Below are 24,132 nucleotides of genomic sequence, written 5' to 3'. Positions count from 1 at the left end.
TCTGTTGACTAATGAGTTTGCCCACCACTGACCTAGACTCTTGATTCCAATAATTACAGGCTGTTGTTGTTCCTTGTGATTAAGCCCCTATCCCAGCGGTCAGCAAACTCATTAGTCAACAGAGCGGCAAACCACGGCTCGCGAACCGCAGTTTGCCGACCACTGCCTTAGGGGAACATCCTAGCCACATTTGCCTTCTAGTACACTTGGGTTACTTTATTCACTACTGGGTAATGAGACAATTAATGGCACAGGTAAAACTCAAGATCAACAATGGAATATGCAAACATCACCATTATAAACAAAGCAGTTTAAATATAACCACAAATCAACACAAAAACAAATTCTGTAAGTATTTTATTTATCATTAAAGAAAAAACACAGCAGCAAGTTCTGTGTTGGCTTCAATAAGACCAAATAGTTATCTTTAACACAGCTACTACACTCCAGAATTGAAGTCAACACAGTCATTACTACAAATTACCTGTTGAAGGATCTATCCTAAAGAGAAAAGAAATTAAAAGAATTTAAACAATTCCTCCAAACCACACATTTATAAATATTGTCATATTTAAAATGCTTGAAAGGCATGAATTCTCCATTAATGGAAAAGCAGTTTGCTATTGGCAACAGAAAAAAATATCAGGAACTTTACCAAATGCTTTAAAATTTAAAAGTTGTAACTGTTTTGGATTCACACTTGAGCAGTATTCTTGTCATTTCAATGATGACTGCAAATTGCTTTATACTCACCTCTTTCAAGTAAAATCTGCAGAAAATCCCACTGTATCAGATGTGTGTAATGTTTACTGCACTTACAGTGAACCTAAAAACTTCTTGTATTTAGTTGATACCTCAAAACACCTAGAGGTATGTCTCAACTGCTAATGGTGTGAAAACTGTTTCAGCTCTCTGCTTCAGAGTCTTGAAATACATTTTCTAACAGAATCTTACCTCATTCCAAATTAATATCAGATATTTCAAAATCAAAAGAAAAAAGATCAGTCTATACCAAGATACAGGTGTTACTCAATACCTGAAGGGTTCACATCTTAAATTTATTTTTTAGTTTTTCTTTTTTTGTAAACAAGTGATTGATGAAATAATGCCAACACCTTAAATTCCAGAAAATGGCATGGTTTTCCAACCTTCTGTGATACAGTGCATGATCAATCTATTATATAGGATTAATACAAGTTCATGCTTTTTTTGTGTTATGGTGAGACAACATTAAAGAATCCAATTTAGACTGGTTGAGCACAAGTATAATAATCCTTGAAAGTGTTCAAACCTATGTAAGACGTGAGTTTGAATCCATTATTTTGAGACTTAACGTCGTACTGTAGTCCATCCATCTTCATCAGTCTCATTTTTAGTACGACGAAGAGATTCCTTATCTTTCTCAGCTCTCCATGAGGCCTTCTCTTTTTCACCTTCTCTTTCCCGGTCTCGGTCTCTTTCTCGATCTCTTGAAAGAGCTGGAGGAGGAACACGACGAGGGACATCCCGCTCTTCTGCCCGGTCATCTTTCCTGTCATCAGCACGTCTCCAGGAACTTACTAAAAAGTTTCATTAAAGAAAAGAGAGTATGTTTGTACTATATTCTATTGGCTGAGACTAAATAGAACGTCAGCTAAAGGAATGCCTCAAATTACTCAGAAATTCTGTATTGAAGGAAACAATACAGAATTGCCATTAAAAAAAACAATAAAAGCTAAATACATTTTAATCATTTTGATACATTTTCTGACGAAACCTTTAAAAGAATATAGAGATTTAGAGATATAATTCAAATTTGCAAAGAAGAAATCATTGGCCTGGGAAGTGTCCTAATCGTTTTAACTACAAAAACTAAGACAAGGTGACAAAAATCTTGATGAATTAAAATTTTAAAATTAAAAGGTTATCTGGAGCTCTTGTTTTAACAACTAATTAGCCATAAGAATATTTTTTCATTATGGCTATAATAGAAGAAATACCCTTATAATCCAGTTGTACTAACATAATATTAAAAGCTTGTGAGACAATTACTTAGGTGCAACGGTCATTTTAAATACTAAAGGTATTTTTCTACTAAAGTTTCAATTGCTAAAATTTCAGAGAAAAAATGTTTTATTTCCACTTTGTACTAATCTACTATCTTACTTTTATAAGAATTGATAGTTTCCTCATTTAAACTTTATATTTTGGTTACTATCCAATTTAATTAGTCTACTACTATACTTTGAATTTAGAGATAAGCTAATTTCACAGAGCAACCATTGACTTAAGTTATGAGAACCGTGAATTCTAAACTGAATAAATGTCCACTATCTTATTTTTGGTATCCATATAAATTTTAAGATATTAAAAATCCAAAATTCCCCAGTAATGATTCTCCAATGGTTCAGCAGCTGTGTAGACCATCTCTACCTTCTTCACGCTCTGATCTGATAGGAGGTCCTCTGCGGTCTCTGTCATCTCGTCTTTCTCTTAAATCTCGACGATCATCCCTCTCACGTCGGCGGTCATCTCTATCCCTATCGTCACGGCGACCTGAATCTCTCCAGCTTGAAGCTTCCTCAGCTGGCCCTCTTCTCCAGTCACCTTCATCCCTGTAGCCATTCAAAATGACATGTTAAGTTCTGGTGTTAGACTATATGTGGAATTATAGTGAATATATTACATGGTCCTCAGAGAGTTTATTAATGTAACAGGGATAAAGTTTAAACTCATTACTTAATCTCAATCTGATGCCTCAGGAGTGGCAGTCAAATAAGAACATCTGGATGTGTGCTGTCCAACACAGTAGCCACTATCCATCTGTGGCTCAAGTTCATATTAACTAAACTAAAATCAAGACACTTCCTCAGGAGCACTAACCATATGCCAAATGGTCAACAGCCACAAATGGACTCTGGCTACCATAATGGACATTACAGGTATAGGACATTTTCATCCCTGTAGAAAATTCTATTAAACAGTGATGGCCTAGATTTATCAGTATAAAGCCACTATGCCAAAAGAAGCAAGCAAGAATTACCACTAATAAAAGTAAAGGGGCTTTCTGAAACCTATACAATTTTATTAACCAATGTCACCCCAATAGGCAATTTTTTTAAAAAGGAGCTTTTAATAACTTTAGGGCAATAAAATTGATTGACCTAAACCACAGGGAAAAAGCAATGGACTGGTAAAGATACCTGGACTTGTTCCATTACCAGAGTTATATAAACATGTAGACAGCCACACAGCTCGTGCTTCCATTTTCACACTTTGTTAAGAGGAACATTCAATTAAATGACAGTTAAAGAAATTTTTTTAAGTCTATAATTCTGATAAATATTGGCAGAGGGAGGAATGAGGAACACCATCTCTCAAAAATGGTTAGGAATATTCAGGAGTATGTAAGATAATCCTAACTGTAACTCCATGGATAGTTTTAATTCGAATATCAAACCTCGGTCTTCGGAAGCGATCCTCTCGATCCCCATCTCTCTCTCTGTCCCTTTCTCTCTCTGGATCCTTGTCATTCTCTTCACGATCTTGACTCTCTCTCTCTCTTTCTTTTTCTCTGTCCCATTCACGTTCTTCTGGTGGTCTTGATTCTCGAGGTGGACCCCAACTTTCTTCTCTGGCTTTTTCTTTCTCTCTCCATCCACCTATTTTTTAAAGAGGCAAAAATATTTTCCACTCAAGAAACACAGATTGGCAACTATGAATAGAGATCTTAATGTTGACATTAATCCAGCACCATTCTAAATACTAATTTAAGACACTCCAACCTCTATGAAAATAAAATAAAATAAAGCCACTTACATCATTTCACAAGATCCCAGCTCCTATTTGTGACTACCTATCCCGTTTCTCTAACACACAGGAACCACATGACATAGGAAACTTACATAGCCCTGGTGGAGTATCCTGTATGCAGTTATTTGGGGTATGTTTTGATGATAAACAACTCACTTAAGCAGAAAATTTAAAGGGTGAAGGGTAGGAGCTAGATCTCTAAAGACAGAGCCCCAGCCCTAACCGGTCTGGCTCAGTGGATAGAGCGTCAGCCTGTGGAGTGAGGGGTCCCAGGTTCAATTCCCGTCAAGGGCATGTACCTCGGTTGCAGGCACATCCCCAGTAGGGGGTGTGGTGTGCAGGAGGCAAGTGATGGATGTTTCTCTCTCATCGATGTTTCTAACTCTCTATCCCTCTCCCTTCCTCTCTGTAAAAAGTCAATAAAATATATTTTAAAAAAAGACAGAGACCCAGTTATGTATTCATTTAGACCGTGCCACATTTTCAAAACCTTCTTAACCAAAAGCACTCTTTCCTGTCCTATTCCTGCCATCCATCATTTACCACCCACGCAATCATGAAGCAAGGATAAATCCTTGGGCCCTGCCCAAGTACCTCACACTTATCCAGGGAATGTCCAAATCTAGAAACATTTTATTTAGTTAGTCCTCAGCCAAGGATATTTTTCCATTGATTCTTAGAGTGGAAGGGAAAAGACAGAGAGAAAAACATTGATGTGAGAGACACATTGATTGGTTTCCGCCCGCAAATGCCCAGACCAGGACTGGTGATCGAGCCTGCAACCAAGGTACGTGCCCTTGACTGGAATTGAACCCAGAACCCTTCAGTCTTTGGGCCAATGCTCTATCCAATGAACCAAACCTGCTAGGACCATTTTATTTATTTATATATGCACACAAAGAGGCCAAAGGCAACAGAGATTTCAATGAAAATGTATTACAGTTTTAAGGCTAATAATTATTATTGCTATTAGCATTTATATTACCATGTGCCATAGCACTATTCCAAACTCTGAGCTGAGTAGAGTTCATATTTGCTAATTTGCCTGTATGCTAAAATTTATACTTCCAAAATTAATACTCAAGAACTTTTATAGTCACTAGCAGACATGTGCAAAGTTGCAAAATATTTTGAGTCACTTGACAAGTACATTTTCAGCAGAGGTTGAATAAGGCAACACTGCCTTCTTGCTGCATCTCTCATACTTCAAATAAGTATCCTATTGGAGGTCTAAGTTTTACATTTTTTAAGCTTTTGATTGGTGATTTCACTGTTTAAAATGGCCTCCAAGGATTGGGCGGAAATGTTCTCTAGTGTTTCCAAGCAAAGAAGGCAATGGATGGGAGAAAATATTTGTGTTAGATAAGCTCATTCAGGAAAATATTACAATACTTTAGTTATGAGTTCAACGTTAACACTATATATTAAATAAGGTATCTTTAAATAGAAATATAAAAAACAAGTTATGTATTGACTGCTTGACAAAACTTGTGACTAAAAGGCTCATGGGAACCTACCTTATCTTTTCCCTAGGAGCAAATGGTTCAGAATTCACAGAGACTTTATAAAACACAACTATCACCACTTAATGAGAATTGACTATACTATTATCCCCATTTTACATGAGGCACAGAAAAGTTAAGTGGCTTACCCAAAGTCACGCAGCTAGACAGTACGAAGAAGTGACACTAGAAAGAGACAGAAGTATACAACAGAAACCACAAAGGGTAAAGGCAAGGAAGCTGCTCATTTAAACTTGCATTTAGAACAGATTGCACTGGTTATTACACAAAAACTCGAATTGGGGGTGGGAGAGCCAGCAGAGACCAGTAAGAGCAAGAGTTCAAAGGAAGAATGATGGTGGACCAGACCCAAGTACATTCAGGGGAAATAGAAGTGGGTGGGCTTAATGAACATTGATTAAGCTAGAACTGAACTAAATAAAAGCTTTAACTTAAAGGATGAAAGAGAGAGCAAAGAACTTCCAGATTTGCAGCTTATACGATTAGCTTGAAAGTGGAACCCCAAAGAGAAGTGGGTGCTTGTATGTATGCATGTGGGTAGAGTGTTGTGTATGAAGTCAGTTTTGACAGGTGTGTGAAGTGTCACTGACACTTCCAGGTAGAGATGTGCTGTGTACAGTGTACAGCTGGAAACAAGAGATCTGAAGGTGTCATCTGGAGACTGTAAAAATCACAGACTTGTACACAATTACTCAAAACAGTAAAGTGTGAAAAGATGATCACACCTAAGACTGGCAAGTAAGGAAATGAGCTCTTGCTGTGAGAATAATCCCATGGTTGGCAAGAGTACAGACAAACGTTTATTACAAGAAGGCTGCTCCAGAACAGAACCTGAAGAGCAAGGACACTGAAGGTATAGACACAGGAAGAAGAGCCCTTAAAGCAGCAGTCAAAGAGGCAAAAGGAAACAAAGAGAAAAAGGGGTGGTCATTTGTGTGGGACACTGAAGGTAAGTAAGCTTTGACATAAGTCACTGCAGAGATATTCAAGAAAAGATAAAAAAATCAGTTTAGTTAAAAACTAATAGGAATACAGACCAATCTGTCGTATATCAATTAAAATTTGTGTGGGGTTTTTTGTTTGTTTTTTTTTTTCAGTTGAAAAATACCTTTTATTAATTAAAAAATAAAAATGTAGTCATTTGAGATACTCCTTGTTTGGAACAACCCGCTATCATCTATAGAACAGTGGAGACTAGATTGTGTAAAACTTTCTACTTGTAAATACACCCAATAGTCTATAAAGAATCTAATCTGAATTTCTGAACCCCAGAATTTTACCTGGCTTGACAAATGGTCTCCAGAGACCAGGTCTTGAGTCCTCGCCCCTTCTGCTGGGAATCCGATCATCATCAGCCCGTCTTGAGATCCGGTCATCATCCATGTTTCTCCAAGGACCCCTGTCATCATCTGTACCACGCCTGGGAATTCTATCATCATCAGCATTCCTCCAAGGTCCTCGATCTTCATCCAGCCCGCGCCTGGGCCCCCGGTCATCATCCAGGCCTCTCCTTGGACCTCGGTCATCATCCAGGCCTCTCCTTGGGCCTCGGTCATCATCCGCATTACGCCAGGATGACCGCTCATCATCAGCACCTCCTCGCCGCGGCCCCCGATCTTCATCCATACCACGTCTTGGTCCTCTGTCCTCATCAGCTGCCCGCCAATTTCCTCGGTCCTCATCCAGTCCTCGTCTAGGTGGTCTATCATCATCCATATGCCGCCAGCTTCCCCTATCTTCATCACCAATTCGTCTGGGAGGCCTGTCGTCATCACCGAGTCGCCTGGGAGGCCTGTCGTCATCACCAATTCGTCTGGGAGGTCTGTCATCATCACCGAGTCGCCTGGGAGGCCTGTCGTCATCACCAATTCGCCTGGGAGGCCTGTCGTCATCACCAATTCGTCTGGGAGGCCTATCGTCATCACCAATTCGTCTGGGAGGTCTGTCATCATCACCAATTCGTCTGGGAGGCCTATCATCATCACCAATTCGTCTGGGAGGTCTGTCATCATCACCAATTCGTCTGGGGGGCCTGTCGTCATCTGCATTGCGCCAGGAATGCCGATCATCATCTGCCCCACGGCGAGGGAACCTATCTTCATCAGGACCACGTCGAGGGGCTCTGTCATCATCCATGCCCCGCTTGGGAATCCGATCATCATCTGGTCTAAGAGAAGACTCTCTATCTTCATCTTCTCCCAACCGCCTTGGGCGATCTTCATCTCTTCTAATAGGCCTCTCCTCATCTCGCCCTTCTCCACGTCTCCACTCCCTACAGAGCAACAAGCCAAACATCTTTAAGAATAATTTTCTTAAAAAGCAAATGGTGCTTTTGGGAATTACTGCACTTTTAAAAATCACTTTGTGTAAATCCTTTAAACCTATTCCTACAATATGTTCTCCAAATTAAAAACAAAAAAACAAATGAAACAAAACAAAAACCCCCCACAAAATCCAAACTATTACATCAACAAATAATAAACCAATAAGCAGACAACTGCCTTAAAAAGGCATCTACACTTTTCCAGGAGTACCTTGGCAATTTCATTATAAAGGATGGTTTGATCTACTTAAGAAATTTAAAGGAAAAGAAAAATGTCATGAATGTTCATTCTTACTCTAACTGCCAATATTATTCCAGAACTCATTCCTCAAGATGTTCAGAAGTCAGCAATTACAGCAGTGTTGAAGTAAACTATGAAAAACATTTCAGTACGAGACATGCACACAATTCTTCACAACACTCCTCTCCCCACCCCTACAAAATAAACCAAATTAGAAAACCACCAATGAGGTATTAACAGAATCTATGATTGATTGGTACCATTTTCCTTAACTCTACTTACTTCTCTGGCGGGCCTCTTCTCCACTCAGAATCTACTTCAGGTCCTTTTCTCCATGTACCTTCTGAATCTCTATCTCCCCAGCGAGAGTCCTACATTGACCAAATTTAGTAAGATGCACTACATTGGGAACAATTACTACCAATTATACTGTTGTTATTATGAAAACGTTTTGTACTTATATTAAACAATCTTAAGTCATTAAATATAAATAAGTTTTAAAATTATTTCTCTTTTAATCTGAAATCAGACCGACAGTACAGTGAAATATATTGTGAATGGCTTTATAAATTGATAACCACTTGCAAGCAATCTGGCAGCATCCCCCTAGAATCATTTAAATGTCTATCGATTTTCTTTGACCTAGAAATTCCCTTATAAGATGTGAAAAAGTTGAGTGTCCCAAAATGTACATCACAGTGCCTACTAAACAGAGATGGAGCAAATGAAATGTCTAATAGGGGATGGTTAGAGTAACATTTCCCTCTTCAAAATATTATGCTGTCAATAAAAATTATGGAGAGGGTGTGAGAGATACTCAACACCTTTAAGGTGAAAATGTAAATGTAGTACAACCTCTGTAAGAAGCAATGCATATAATTTTAATCACAAACACTTCTGACACAGCTTGACTACTCCTACAAACATAAGGTCAAAGTCAGAAAACAAGCTCTAGGCATGGGAAGGAAGTACTGAGATAAAAATCTAAGAAGCTGAGAATAACTATAATCCCTTGTAGATGAATATGAGGATCTTAATTTAAAATTTAAAGTATCTTGGCAACAAAAGCCTTCAACAACTGACAATAAGAAGCAGTGAAGGACAAGAATGGCCAGATGATAAGTCATCTGCCATCAGGCTATCTCTTAAAATGCGAGTTGTTCTAAGAGACTTTCCCAAGTGAACACTGTGGGAGAAAATATTAACTCAATTTAACTTATAGTAACTCATAACAACTCCAATGGAGGGAATGTCCACCCCAGAAGACCAAGTATCTTTTACTATTCATACTCACCCTGCAAATTAAACTCAAATTATTCAACTTATGAGGTTTTAGTACAACTATTAGAACTTCAAAGGAGATTTTGGGGGTGGCTATGAGAGCCATTAAACAAACAAATGAAAAGAATTCTGAAAAATTAACATGTTCGCCAAAACTTTTAAAGTCACTTGGTAGATCAACAACAGAATAGGCTCTATTGATAAACACAGAAACTAAACAGGAATCACAGAAAACCAGTTACAAAAGGACAAAGAGTTGAAAAAAATGAAACATTAAAAGAGATAAATAGAACTTTGAAAGGCCATAATAGAGACAAGGAGAAAAAATTTCCCTAAGTTAAGGAAATTCAATCTTCTATGAGTAAATCCTCTGACTGAAAGGGCACATGTGCCAAAAAGGATGACTCATAGACCACGCACGTAGGCACCTAACCATAGTGTTAAAACTCCCTTTACCCCAAAGATAGAGAAAAGTCTAAACGCTTCCAAGGAATAAAAGAGTGTCTACCAAGACTATTATCAAGCCCCCACCCCAATGTGTACTAGAACAGTGAGCACAGGGCTAAGTCTCTGGGAGAGGAGGATTTAGAACTGGCTGAACCATTGTTCAACTGTGAGATAAAAACAAAACCTCTTTTGAGACATACACAAAGACATTCTGAAAAAATTAAGATGATAAAATACAAAACAAAAAGAAGTTATCTGCAAAGGGGGAAACGTGATACAGTGTAAACATATTTGAAACTAAATCATGTTTGCCAATATGGCTGTAAAACTTAAATGAGTCCTTAAATAGATAACTTTTTAATGCTCTGTGGGGTAAAAACATGCAGCTGGTTGCAACACAACATAAATAAAGGTATACTCAGAATTTTATTTTGTTTTGTTCTGAAGAGGCAAAAGAGTTCTCAAAATTAACAGGCTATTAAAGTTTACATGATTTTGGAAAACATGAATGGTCATCACTAAAAGAACAGAGAAAACAAAGTTCTTAAGTTTGACTTAAAGAAAAGAAGGAATGGCAGGCACATGGAAGCAAATAAAAAGCTCCAAACTCTGTATTAGGAATAATAGTTACCATGTTAAATGTGAATAGATACAACTAAACACTCTCCACACAACCAGTGTGGCTCAGTGGTTGAGCGTCCACCCATGCACCAGGTCTCTGGTTCGAATCCTCATCAGGGCACATGACTGGGTTGCAGGCTCAATTCCCAGCAGAGTGCTTGCAGGAAGCAGCCGATCGATGTTGATGTCTCTCTTTGTTGTTTCTACCTCTCTCCCCTACTCCCTTCCTCTCTAAAAATCAATAAAACCATTAAAAAAAAAAAAAGACTAAAAACTAAAAACTCTCTAATTAAAAGAAGGTGAAGGTGGGGGACAGAAGGGTATAAAACAGAAACTAAATGTTAAAATGAGCAAAAGGATGAACACAGATAGATTTGCAAAAACTAAAAGAAAAAAATGGAAAACCCACAATCATAGGAAGTTACCTTAAGTTCTTCAGAAGATGTTCCCGTAAGTCACCAGGATGGAGCAAATTAGATAACACAACAGCTCTAGTTTCATACATACACACAGAACTTTGTGCCCAAGAGGAAAGAATACTCATAAAACCTGACCGTATTTTATAACACAAGGGAAAATGTACTAAATTCAAAAAAATTAGAAACCATATAAGCCACAATCACCGATAACAAGTAAGTAAAAATAGAAATTAGCGACAAGAGTAACGAAGTGGAGAGAAACCAAGATGGCGGCATAGGTAAACACCTAAACTGCTGCCTCGCACAACAATTTCAAAACTACAATTAAAAGACAAAACAGATATCATCCAGAACCACAGGAATGCTGGCTGAGTGGAAATTCTACAACTAGAAGGAAAGAGAAAAGCACACTGAGACTCAGAGGAGCTGCAGGAGGCAGAGGTACTGAGACGTGCATGTGGAGAGGACTGGCAACTGAGTATGCGGCTGGCTTTCTCAAGCGGGAGGGAGACAAAAGCTCCCAACTGCGCTAAACTCCAGTTCCAGGCGAAACTCTGGAGACCCAGACTCATACGGGGTGAAACTGGACTGTCAGGAAAGAGAAAAGCACACTGAGACTCAGAGGAACTGTGGAAGGCAGAGGTACCGAGCGCAGAGAGGGCGGGCAACTGATTACACGGCTGGCTTTCTCAATCGGGAGGGAGACAAAAGCTCCCAACTGCACTGAACTCCAGTTCCGGGCGAGACTCTGGGGACCCAGACTCATTCAGGGAGAAACTGGACTGTCTGGCAGCAGGTGGAACTCGAGGGCGGCTTTCTCTCAGAGGTGCTTGCAACAATTACCACGGGACACTGAGACACAGGGGCCTATTAGGGCAGGGCTGACGGGAAACTAATGCTGTCTGCTCCGCCCTGAGACTCCACCACATCCAAGCTGAGCACAGAGGCTTTTGCAAGTCTTATTTCATAAGGGTGTCTCCAGCACAGTTCTCCCAGTGTAGACACAGCTGATCCTCACAGCCAACTGGCCTGGAGGTCAATTCCTCCCATTGATACCAACAACAATCAAGGCTTAACTACAACAAGACTGTACACACAGTCCACAAAGGGGTGCACCAAGAGTGTCCACGTCAGGTAACTGGGGAGGCTGAGCCACTGGGCCCTATAGGACACTTAGCACAGAAAGCCACTCCATCAACTCAGGGAAGCAGCCAAAATGCGGAGACAAAAAAACAGATCACAAATGAAAGAAATGGAGGAAAGCAAATGACTGGATAGAGTTCAAAACCACGGTTATAAGGTTTTTCGAGAATTTTCTAGAAAAGCCCAATAAATTTAGCGAGACCCTCAAGGATATGAAAAAGGACCAACTAGAAATTAAGCATACACTGACTGAAATAAAAATATTATACAGAGATCTAACAGCAGACTAGAGGATCGCAAGACTCAAGTCAAATATTTGAAATACAAAGAAGCAAAAAACACTCAACCGGAAAAGCAAAAAGAATCCAAAAATATGAAGATAGTGTAAGGAGTCTCTGGGACAACTTCAAGCATACCAACATCAGAATTATGGGGGTGCCAGAGGAAGAGAGAGAGCAAGATACTGAAAACCTATTTGAAGAAATAATGACCGAAAACTTCCCCCACCTGGTGAAAGAAATAGACTTACAAGTCCAGGAAGCGCACAGAACCCCAAACAAAAGGAATCCAAAGAGGACCACACCAAGACACATCATAATTAAAATGCCAAGAGCAAAACACAAAGAGAGAATATTAAAAGCAGCAAGAGAAAAACAGTTACCTACATGGGAGCACCCATACAACTGTCATCTGATTTCTCAACAGAAACTATGCAGGCCAGACGGGAGTGGCAAGAAATATTCAAAGTGATGAATAGCAAGAACCTACAACCAAGATTACTCTACCCAGCAAAGCTATCATTCAGAATTGAAGGGCAGATAAAGAGCTTCACAGATAAGAAAAAGCTAAAGGAGTTCATCACCACCAAACCAGTATTATATGAAATGCTGAAAAGTATTCTTTAAGAAGAAGAAGAAAAAAAAGGTAAAGATAAAAATTATGAACAACAAATACATATCTATCAAGTGAATCTAAAAATCAAGTGAATAAAAGAATCTGATGAACAGAATAAACTGGTGAATATAATAGAATCAGGGGCATAGAAAGGGAGTGGACTGACAATTCTCTGGGGGAAAGGGGTGTGAAGGGTGCGGGAAGAGACTGGACAAAAATCGTACACCTATGGATGAGGACAGTGGGGGGGGGGGGTGGTAAGGGCAGAGGGTGGGGTGGGAACCGGGTGGAGGGGAGCTATGGGGGAAAAAAGAGGAACAACTGTAATAATCTGAACAATAAAGATATATTAAATTTTAAAAAAAAAGTAACGAAGTGAAAATCTATCATCCACATACACAATAAACTAAAATTGAAGACTACACAGGTAACTTAGTAACGGTTCCTCTAATAAAGGGCTTCGTGAAGATATGGCACAGATAAAGGAGTGAAGAAAAGACAGGCAAAGAGCATGCAGATAGATGTCACAGACACGTGATAAAGGATAAAACTAGCTCAGTTTGGCTGAAGTATAGATGACTAAGAAAAGCTAATGAAAAAGCAGTAAACATGAAAGGCCTTAACTGCTAAGACATGTTTTAACCTTTGGTTCCAAGTAAAGAGTACCAACCAAAAGAAGGTTTGAAACCCAAGAGCAGGTGTAATGATCAAATACGCAGTGTGAAAAATCAAGCATTCACAATGTAGAGGAAGGTCTGATGCTGGGGGAAGATTATGACCAGGAAGAATAGTAAGGAGACCACTAAGTAATACAGGCAAAAGAAAACTGAAGTAAGGCAGGAATATAAAAACAGAAAGGAGAGGGATTCAATACTCTTGTGATTAAAGTGGGTAACAGTACTACCAGCCAGGAGAGGGGATTAAAGAGACTCAAGACAGTGGGGGAGGAAACAGCTGGATATTAAATATAACAGAGCAGCATTTGAACTGACTGGCAATCTCGTTAAAAAGCAGGTTTGATTCAGGTTTGGTGCCTGGCCTGAGACTCTGCATTTCTAACAAGCTCCCAGGGGATGCTGAAAATTGATGGTCCGCCAACTTCAGGTACAAAGGAGTTAAGAGAACTCACATCATTCTTTTAATTCACAGCAACTCCTTCCTAGAAACACAGAAGAGACCCTCTTTCCATAGCACTAATGAGTGTTGTATCTTGTCAACTACTTAGTCTTATGAGATTCACTCTGACTGACAAGTACAATAGACCGAAGTCTATAAATATCTCAGATCCACTAACAGAAGTTTAATTTTCTCCCTTTACAAACCTTCTGTCTTTGGGAAGGCAAAGCAATACCAGACTTCCAGAGACATGAATGAAACTGGTTCAAAACACCAAGCCCAGACATTGACATATGCACTGACATATATGTATCATGAAGAGAACAAGTCATCCCAGGGAAAGCAATGTTTATATACTCACCTTTCTAGAAAGTGGATCTTCACCAAGTCTTCTCTCTTCCTCTCTACGACGCTCCCTTTCTTCTATTTCCAGCTCCCTTTGGCGTTTTTTTCTTTCCACTTCTTCTAACTTCTTGACCCGCTCCTGATATTCTCGAAGCTCTTCCTCACGTTTTGCCCGTTCTGCACGTTCTCTCTCTTCACGCTCTATATAATGTATTAGGTTAGAGAGTGTGCCTCCTACCTGCACCTTTCCTTTAGTGCTAGGTCTACTTCTTTGGTATTAAACATGGATAATATAGAGGCAAATCCTTTTTAAGAATTTAGAAATAGCTTACTAGCAGCTAAAGGACAAAATATTTGAGAAAACAAGTAGTATGCCACTCATCATTAATAGTTTTATAATGACTTAAGAAGACACTAGGAATCCCTCCTCAAATCCTAAGCATCTCTGATACCAGACAAAGGATCATTTGACAGACTTCATCTGACAGATATTCCTAAATAAATGTGAGTACTACACAGAATATAAGATAAAAAATTTAAAAGCAGTATATATTTTTAAAAGAACACCAAAAATGTGAGATTCAGCTGATATGACATACATCTTCACATAAAGCAAAAGTTAAAATCCCAGAAACTGAGAACTAGTTAGTTGCAGTTAATAAGTCAATGATCCCTACATCTCAATTCATTTATTTTCTAAATAAGACTGCTATAAACTGACCTAATATCAACCTTGTGTAATCCCACCTCCAATCTTGGTCTACAGTTACCTTTTAGCATTTGCTCTTCTGCCCTCCTTTGCTCTTCCTCTTCCTTTTCTCTATAGTAGGTTATTCTGCGTTCTTCTTTACGTTGCCTTTTACGTTCTTCCAAGCGATTATGCCTTTCTTCTGCTAATCGCTCTTCAAACTGTTTAAGTTTTTCCTGTAATTGGTTACCCCAAATTAAAAAAATATATATCAAGTTTTTTGGAAGAGCTACAAAACTAACAGAAAGTTTTAAGTTTACAAAAGCATTGCAGGTTTCTTGGAACCATAAAAAGTAAAAAAAAAACTAGAATTGCCAAATGATTGAAGGTTTTCTCAAATTTCTAAACATGTAAATTGTTGACAATATTAAGTGAGCCTGCCACCATACAAACTAAAATGAATGATTAAATTAGAATGTTAGGAACAGGACACTTGATTTTTTTCTTTCTGTAAACAGTAAACAAAAGCTTGTATCAATTTCAAATTTTATGCAGCCCACCATTGCCTTTAGAAAAAGTGATGGTTGACTACTTAGCTTAGAAAATATTTAAGAAATTTTCTATTAAAATATTATTTGAATGGTAACATTATATATGTTAGTTCAATACAGAATGTGCTACTGTATTGAAGAACACTTAAGGCAAAACTGAAACTCATGAACATTTCCCTGAAACCATAAATGTACCTCATAAACAGATTGTCGTGCTGCCTTGAGTCGCATTTCAAATAAATCTCTGTCTTCAAGCATTCGTGACATTCGATTCTTGTGTTCAAGAGCCTTTTCCCGTTCTAGCTGCATAGTAGTAATCTGCAAAAACATAATACAAAGTTAAATTTCCAAACCATTCATTATCTGATAACTAATTTACCCCAAATCCTGGCATATCTTTGCAGAATACAAGCAGCTCCTGTGCCTCGTCAACCTTACTATCCTTCATGCCAACAGGTCCCTAGGAAGGCAATCAGGGAGATGGATAAATGAGACATCTGCAAGAACGTTTTTATTCAGGCCCACAGTAGCACAAATTTTTATAAAGGAAAATCTATATGTATATGGTAAAACAAATAAAACACCAAAAAATGGTAGTAAGCACTATGGTTGAATTATTAAAGGCATTTCTTCCTTAAAAACAACTGGAGGTTCAGGCAAGATGAACTACAGATTAAAGAAGGCTTTCCTTTTGTGTCACAAGCGAAAAAAAATGGAAGGCTTCAGGGAAGAGATTGCAGCAAATCATCTCAAATATTTTATTTGGTCTGCAGCACTTTTCCTAGTTTTATATCACAAAAATTTCAACTTCTAAAAACATTTGTAAGAACTGGCAATACTTGTCCCACAATGACAACAATCCAATGGAATTGAGAAAGGGCTGCATTCTCCACACTGCAGTCCCCACAAATGTACACTGTCTCCTGCCTGTGGTTACTTTACTCTTTTTAACCAGAATGAAGTCATTTCTTTTTATTATAAATTTGGCTACTATAAGCAAACCTTACTTTTGTATCATCAAGTAAACAAAGACTAAAAAAAACTATAGATGGATTGTTTAATCACAAAACAACATATCGTATGATTCCATTTACATAAAATACCCAGAATAGCCAAATCTAAAGGCAAAAAAGATGAGTGGTTGCCCACAGCCAGGTGGTAGAAAGTTTAGTTCTACATGAGGAATAACTGATAAATGAGTACCAAGCTTATTTTTGGGGTATGTTATAAAATTAGATAGTTGCACAATTCTGTACTAAAAAGCTGCACACGATGGTGTGTGAATTCTGTCTCCATAAAGGTGTTTTTAAAAACTACACTTTTCAGCTGTACTTTGTATTTTGTCTCATTTTTTAAAAAATATATTTTATTGATTTTTTACAAAGAGGAAGGGAAGGGATAGAGTTAGAAACATCGATGAGAGAGAAACATCGATGAGAGAGAAACATCGATCAGCCACCTCCTGCACACTCCCCACTGGGTATGTGCCCGCAACCAAGGTACATGCCCTTGACCAGAATCGAACCTGGGACCGTTGAGTCCGCAGGCCGACGCTCTATCCACTGAGCCAAACCGGTTAGGGTAAGTCTCATTTTTTAATCTCACTGTGAAAATTTCTATCTGTCCACCAATCTGTCAGTTTGCACCCACTAAAGCACACCATTTCTGGCAAAAGATTACACAACAAATCAATTTTGCCCTAGTTGGTTTGGCTCAGTGGATAGAGCATCGGCCTGCGGACCAAAGGGTCCCAGGTTCGATTCCGGTCAAGGGCACATACCTTGGTTGCAGGTTCCTCCCTGGCCCAGGCCCTAGTCAAGGCTGGAACAGGAGGCAACCAATTGATGTGTTTCTCTCTGTCTTTCCCTCTCTTCCACTCTCCCCAAAAATCAATGGAAAATGTCCTTTGGTGAGGATTAACAAAATAAATCAATTTTGATATCCTGGTCCCATTAGTGACAGAGGATTTAATTATAGCTTACAGTCTAAAAATATTTCAATTAAATTAAAATCTTACTCTTTCTTCTTCTTGTTGTTCCCACAGATCCATGTCTTTAATTCTCTGTTCTTCATAAGCACTTTTTATTAAAGGGATTTCTTCCAAGCGTTTAGCTCTTTCAAAATAATCAATCTGAATAACATGAAAATAAATGTAGTTTAAAAATATATATATTTTAATCTGACATGTTAAAATTTTACCAGTTCTTTCATTTACCTTCTTTTCTTGATTCTTCAGGCGTTCCTGAAGTTCCTTCTTTTCTTTCTCTAGTTGTTCAACCTGCTTAGCCATGATGAAATCTGGATCCAGTTCTTCAAGATCCTGAAAGGTAATACAAATGCACAATCATTAATAAGAATGCAAGAGAAATGCAATGGAGCACTGCTTCTAGAATCAAATCCTAAATTACTTTTTATACAATGGGTAAATTTAAGCAATGTGAAAATGTTTTACAACAGCCACGTTTCCACTTGATTATAAGGACAAAAATATGCATGTACCCAAACTCCGTTTTAACAGTGGTGAAAAACTGTACTGCTATTAAAAACAAATTAGAGACCCGGTGCACAAAAATTCGTGCACTAGGGAGGGGGGGCGTCCCCTCAGCCCAGCCTGTCCTACTGACGGCTTGGGCCTGCTCCCTATGGCCTCCCTCTGCGGGAGGCGACTGGGCTGATCAGGGGAAGGCACCGCCCCCATCACTGCGTTGCTGTCGCCACTGCCGGCCGCGGCAACTGTGAAGCCTGAACCCCGGGCCTCGCAGCCGCCGGGGCTCACAGCTGCCTGAGCCCACGGCTGCGTATTACCCTTTTATTAGTATAGATTATTAGTATAGATGCTTACTTCACGGATTTTAGTTAATAAATCCTGTGTACCAAAATGAATGAAACAACCAAATAACCCAAAATAAACCAATAAGTGATAAAGGACTGTGCTTCTAAGAGATCTGGATAAAACTAAGTTTAATGAGTAATGTACTACATACTTCAATATCAATATCTTTGAATGCTTTGGCACCCAGTTCTGTTTTCTTGATCTGTTCCAGCCGCTCACGAACAGTTTTCTTTTTGATTTGTTCATGTTCTTGTAAGATACGTTCCTTCTCTCTCTCCTTTGCCTCCTGTCTCAGCCTCTCTTCTTCAGCCTTCCGTACTTTCTGGAGTTCAGCTTCCCTCTGCTCCAATTCTTCTTTCTCACGCTGAATATTCAGACTCTCAAGCCGCTCTTTCCTTTCCTCAATTGTCTGACGGCGAGCCAGGATACGCTGATGCTCTTTCCGTGAATTTTTAAGGTATGCAGTAACAGCCAACTGATGTTGTTCTTCTTTCTCTTGCTTCAAAAACAAATGCATTTAAAAAATTAAGTGACATACCATGGTATTAGCCATCAAAAATTACTAAATAATTCTGAGTTATTACCCTTATGTGTTTGCATTTAATAACAGAAGATGACATTATTCAAACTACAAGCTCTCAGTTCCAAATGCTATGTCGCTACTCCCACAGCAATGACATAGCTGAAAAACCTGTATTTGCTAGGTCAACTTTTCTCTGCACCAAATCTCCTTTGAAGTGTTCAAGCCAGGGAGGAATACTAACAACACACAAAGAAAAAAACGTAGGCATGAAGGCAAAGCCCAATCAATCATAGTACTCCCAATTGGGATCTTCACTGTGTGGTCTGTTGTACACCCACCTAGTACTTGTATTATTATGTGTAATGTATTATTTTATCCAATGGAAGGCATCTCAGTATTCTGTACATCTGATAGACATTTGCTAAAAATACCAAAAATACCAAATACAACTGAATAGGTAATCTATATTAAATCCCTTCTTTCAGACACCATCTCAAACCTTTTTGTGAAAGACATAGCATAAGGGCCCCTCATAATTTCTGTAGTCTATTTCTCCCAAAGATGCGTACCAGTATATGAGCTGGTTTAATGACTTCAAGTGCTTTTGCGAGTACTGAGGACATGGCTGTCAGCTGGTTTCTTATCTGTTCCGAAGGCATACTTTGCAAATAAGGACCAAGTGGAGCATCTTCTCGAGTAGCATAATTCAAATCAGATCCAAAACTAAGGGTCCGAGAAGTGTGGTCAATACGAACCTTTGAAAAGTAAATATTATCATCAATAGTTAAGTCTATATGTATATATGAAGTCCAACTTCTGATAAAAAATTTCAACTGAACTTGAGAAAAAAATTAAAGAATGTTGAATACAAAACCTACAAGATTAGCTCAGGAAAGCTTTAAATCGGTGCCAATGTACCAAGAGCTAAGAAACAAAGGTTATGTGTTTTTCGTCCTCAAAGGGCCTTGCCTTCCCCCTCAGTGTCCCCTTACAGCACATACCTGCAGGTCGCAGTGCCTGGCTGCATCTACAATGGCACGTTCCAGTTGGAAAGCATCAACAAAAGGAACCAGAGAAGTCAAACGAGAAAACTCAATGCTCTGATAAATTTGTGCCACCTGTATAAAAAACACACAAGGTTACTAAAAATAGCTTATCGTTTATTCAGCATTTTTTATATGCAGTCTTATACAATCACTAAAGGCCTGGTGCAGTGGAGTCCCCTAGCCTGGCCCGAGCCCTCTTGCAATCCGGGACCCCTCAGGGGATGTCGGAGAGCCAGTTTTGGCCCGATCACCGCAGGCCAGGCCAAGGGACCCCACCGGTGCACAATCGAGGCCAGGGAGGGACCATGGAAGGGATTCAGGGCATGTCCAGCCCTTCTCGCCCAATCGCGATCAGCCCGACCCCAGCAGCAAACTAACCTATCGGTCGGAGTGTCTGCCCCCTGGTGGTCAGTGTGCATCATAGCGACTAGTCGAATGCTCGAACTAACAGACACTTAGCATATCAGTCTTTTACTACATAGGATAGGATGGGAAGTAGAAATTATGCCCATTTTTCAGAGAAAAGAAGTTGGAAGCTCAGAGTAGCTACATTACCAGTACATTGCTGGAGTTGGCATTCCAATAAAAGGCTCTCAAACCCAAGTCTTATGCTTTAAACCAGCTGTCGCCAACCTTTCGAACCTCACGGACCACCAGTTGGCAACTGCTGCTTTAAACCATCACCCCATACCATTTCTGAAAAGCATCATCTATTCATAGTTTCATAAAACAAAACAAAAAAACCTAACTGGTTACATATTTGCAGATAAAGACCAGCTACCTAATTCACCTGAACACTTTTTATAAAACTGTTTGTCTGAAGGAGACTGGCAGCATTACTACTTAGTTATACCGCTAATTAGCCTTCAACTATTTGTATAGCACATGAGAAATAACACTGCTCACATATACGAGAAAGCAGGTCAATGAAATGTGCACAAATACTGAAGTGAACATATAATAAAAGCCTCTCCCCCAAAATGAAACAAATGAAAGATAAAACAGAAACTTTTAAACCATATTATAAACTACAGTAGTCAAACTTAAGAAATCAGACTAAAATGTTAAAAGACTGATAATACCTAGTGTAAGCAGGAGAAAAGGCTTTCTCATTTACAACTGGTATGTCCCTTAATACTCTTTTCAGGAGCTTTAAACGTGTAAAGTCTATGACTAATTCTTATGCTACAGAAAATCACAGAAGTATGCAAAGATAAGAGTAAAATACTGCAACGTATTTTTTCTAATTGCAAAAAGCCGAGCAATACAGATTTATATCAATAGTCTGAATATATAAGTCATAGTACCCTTAGACGATGAAAAGCCTTGTAGGTATTAAACGAAATAAGGTAGACCCTACATTACTAACAAGGGAAAATGTACAAAGATACTGTTCAACAAAAAAAGCAGTTGTAAATTATGTATAATTATTTTTTTCATATCAAACAGATAGGACTAATTTTGGACAGGGAATAGAATTTGGGGAGACTTTCATTTCCTATGTCATTCCTGAATTTTTCAGTTTTGCAATCAAAACAATCAAGAAAGCAATTCCAGTTCTTAAATAAAACATCCATTTTTCATTTGTACCTGCTGCAGAAGACGGAGTATGGTGTTATTTTGCAGCTGTGGGACATACTGTTGCAGCTCTGGTTCCTTTTCAGGTTGGTCCTTAACCCAATTTAGAACCTATAAAAATCCATTAAATTAAAAAAAAAACTTATACTTTCTATGTAACAGATACTAAAACATCTACAGAACTTTTTCAATTTCCTTAGACAAAAATATCAACACAAAAAATGCAGAATGTGTAATGAAGCTATGAATACTTGTCTGAAGGTGACTGACAGCAATGGCTAAGGCAAGCCATGCTGCTAATTTACCTCCACAGGTTTGTTTAGCACATCAGAAATACCTTTTCTCTTGACATAAAGAAAAAAGACAATGAAATGTGCACCGACTTCAAACACATAGGACAATACTTCTCTCTTAATAGAAATATATCTGAAACTGCACTAGGACATGCTGTATGGTGATACAATCAAACATAAATGCAAAGGCTTACCTTTGTGACTCTCTCACAGAGTTTTAGGGGGTTAAATTCTACTTCCAACCAATTGTAAAGGTCTTTCACTTCTGAGACAACATATTGTAATACATTGAATCTGACCTACAGTAAACAAAACAAAAAGTTTAATTGCTAAAGGAAAATTTCCAATGGGAATTATGAACTGATTAAAAAAATATACATAATTAGGAATCTGGAAAATGATTAACAAGTAAAACACCAGTATTTAATCATGAATTATAAAACCTGAACAGTTTTCTGTTCAAAGCATATATAATACTAGGAGCCCAGCACGCGATTCAAAATCATGTGGTGCCGCCCACTCTCGAGTTGCCGATACGGCCCTCCCTTGCTCCTGGGGCCCCGCAGCAGCCTCAGCCGCTGCCGCAGCCAGCCCTGCCTCTGTCTCCAGCCCTTGAAGCAGCCACAGCCGCTGCTGATCAGGCCCTCCCCCAGCGCAGGTGTGCAAAGACCCCTGCTGCCCTGCCTCCAACACTGCACACGCAACCTCCTCCTGTCCCGTCGATCTGTTACGGTGTCCTGGTTAATTAACATATTTCTCTATTATTTTTGTGTGTGTGTGTGTGTGTATATGTATGTATCTATAATAATAAAAGCATAATATGTTAATTAGACCAGAAGTCCTTCTGAACGACCTTCCAGACAAAGCCAGGGCTGCCAGGGAAGCCCGGATCCCAGGTGCCAGAGGGAAGCCAGTGCTGGCAGCCAGGGGAAGGAAGGCCTACTCTTACATGAATTTCGTGCATCAGGCCTCTAGTATATATATATGCATGTTCAAATGTATACCAACCATATCATTAATAAGGCCAATTCGTGTTGGTGGGGCTTGAAGACCTAGCAGTGTTGCAAGACGTCGTTGTTTTTCAACTATGATACCATCCATATCCAGAAGTCGAGCAATATCAGTACGCTCAGGGGTAATAGGGATGGAAAGAGTGGCCAAAAGCACTCTAGTAGACATTCTGCAGAACAAAATTACAAAATCTGTTAAATTTGTAAATGTTACTTGATAAGCAGAAAGACATTACTCTTTAACCATCTAGTACAATATGCCAGTGACAGACTATGTATATCACCATGTGAGTGTGAACTATATTCATAAATATTCGTTAAAGCATAAATTTATAAATGGACCATACTAAAATGAATACCTTAAGAATAAAAACTTCATCCACCCACTTACTCCTGTCAAATTTGTTCTAAGAATAGGTTTTAAATACTTATATATGGATAGAAAGCTTATACCTTAACACTGTCTTTTATATTCAATATTCCTAATGTTCCATTTTTCTCAATTGCACCATAGGCAGAGTTGGACAAGATAGCTACTGAAGATCAAGAATACTACCCAAGCCCTACCTGGCTCAATGGATAGAGCGTCAGCCTGTGGACCAAAGGGTCCCCGGGTTGATTCTGGTCAAGGGCACATACCTCAGTTGCAGGCTCCTTCCGTGCCCGGGCCCTGGTCAGGGCGCATGCAGGAGGCAACCAATCGATGTGTTTCTCACACATCAATATTTCTCCCTGTCTTAACCTCTCTCTTCCACTCTCTCTGAAAATCAAAGACAAAATATCCTCGGGTGAGGATTTTAAAAAATAATAAAGGAAAACTAATAAAATAAAGTAAAATAAAATAAAAAGAATACTATCCAAGGAGAGTATCTGGAGTGGATAGAGACGAGGAATGCTGCTAAACATCCTAAATGCACAGTCCCCCACCACAAAGAATTATCCAAACCCAAATATCAATAATGCAGAGGCTGAGAAACCCTAATCTAGAACATACTACCATGTCATTTAGTAATAGATATTTGTTTCATAATGTCAGTTCTATCCAACTACAATATTCTTACCTTTGCATCTCTTCTTGGGTAAGATTCTTTCTCATTTCTCTAGATAGATGGTAAAGACGATGGAGCGTAGATGCATGAAAAAGAGCATTTCCAGATTTCCAAAAGACAGTTGAGACTTTGTTATAGTAATTTGCCATCAACTGAGGTTTAGGTGGTTTTTTAGATAAAGAGAATAGCCCATGAATATCTTCCACAGCTTTGAATGCTTCCTAAAATTAGGAGTATAAATTAGTCATTGCATTCTAAACGAAAGAAAAATCTAATTCAAATCTAATTGTGAAACCTAAAGCACAAAACACAATAAAAGTGGCAAATAAAATGCTTTCATGTGTGGTTCTTTTTATTCATCTGTCTGTAACCTAGTATCTGATATATTTCTAAAAACTGCCATAATTGCAAAAATA

At 38.8% G+C, this 24,132-nt stretch overlaps 1 protein-coding gene across 1 annotated transcript in view; it reads right to left on the bottom strand.

Annotated features, from left to right (window-relative positions):
* Positions 1 to 344: 344 nt before the first annotated feature.
* The window catches only part of EIF3A (eukaryotic translation initiation factor 3 subunit A), a 35,108-nt gene continuing 11,320 nt past the window's right edge, over positions 345 to 24,132 (bottom strand). The window contains exons 6-22 of the mRNA XM_080687621.1: positions 23,729 to 23,937; positions 22,666 to 22,837; positions 21,852 to 21,956; positions 21,377 to 21,475; positions 19,742 to 19,858; positions 19,310 to 19,495; positions 18,369 to 18,716; positions 17,600 to 17,704; positions 17,402 to 17,515; positions 15,580 to 15,702; positions 14,916 to 15,069; positions 14,162 to 14,346; positions 8,162 to 8,250; positions 6,596 to 7,587; positions 3,440 to 3,641; positions 2,413 to 2,594; positions 345 to 1,559 (exon numbers count right to left, since the gene is read on the bottom strand). Coding sequence (XP_080543747.1) covers positions 1,330 to 1,559; positions 2,413 to 2,594; positions 3,440 to 3,641; positions 6,596 to 7,587; positions 8,162 to 8,250; positions 14,162 to 14,346; positions 14,916 to 15,069; positions 15,580 to 15,702; positions 17,402 to 17,515; positions 17,600 to 17,704; positions 18,369 to 18,716; positions 19,310 to 19,495; positions 19,742 to 19,858; positions 21,377 to 21,475; positions 21,852 to 21,956; positions 22,666 to 22,837; positions 23,729 to 23,937 — 3,612 coding nt within the window. The 3' untranslated portion in view covers positions 345 to 1,329. The remainder of the gene's footprint in view (positions 1,560 to 2,412; positions 2,595 to 3,439; positions 3,642 to 6,595; positions 7,588 to 8,161; positions 8,251 to 14,161; positions 14,347 to 14,915; positions 15,070 to 15,579; positions 15,703 to 17,401; positions 17,516 to 17,599; positions 17,705 to 18,368; positions 18,717 to 19,309; positions 19,496 to 19,741; positions 19,859 to 21,376; positions 21,476 to 21,851; positions 21,957 to 22,665; positions 22,838 to 23,728; positions 23,938 to 24,132) is intronic.

This window comes from Plecotus auritus (assembly GCF_963455305.1).
Source record: "Plecotus auritus genome assembly, chromosome: 9".
Lineage (NCBI taxonomy): Eukaryota > Metazoa > Chordata > Mammalia > Chiroptera > Vespertilionidae > Plecotus > Plecotus auritus.
Note: the sequence above shows the minus strand (reverse complement) of the source record. Positions and strands in the feature narration are given on the sequence as shown.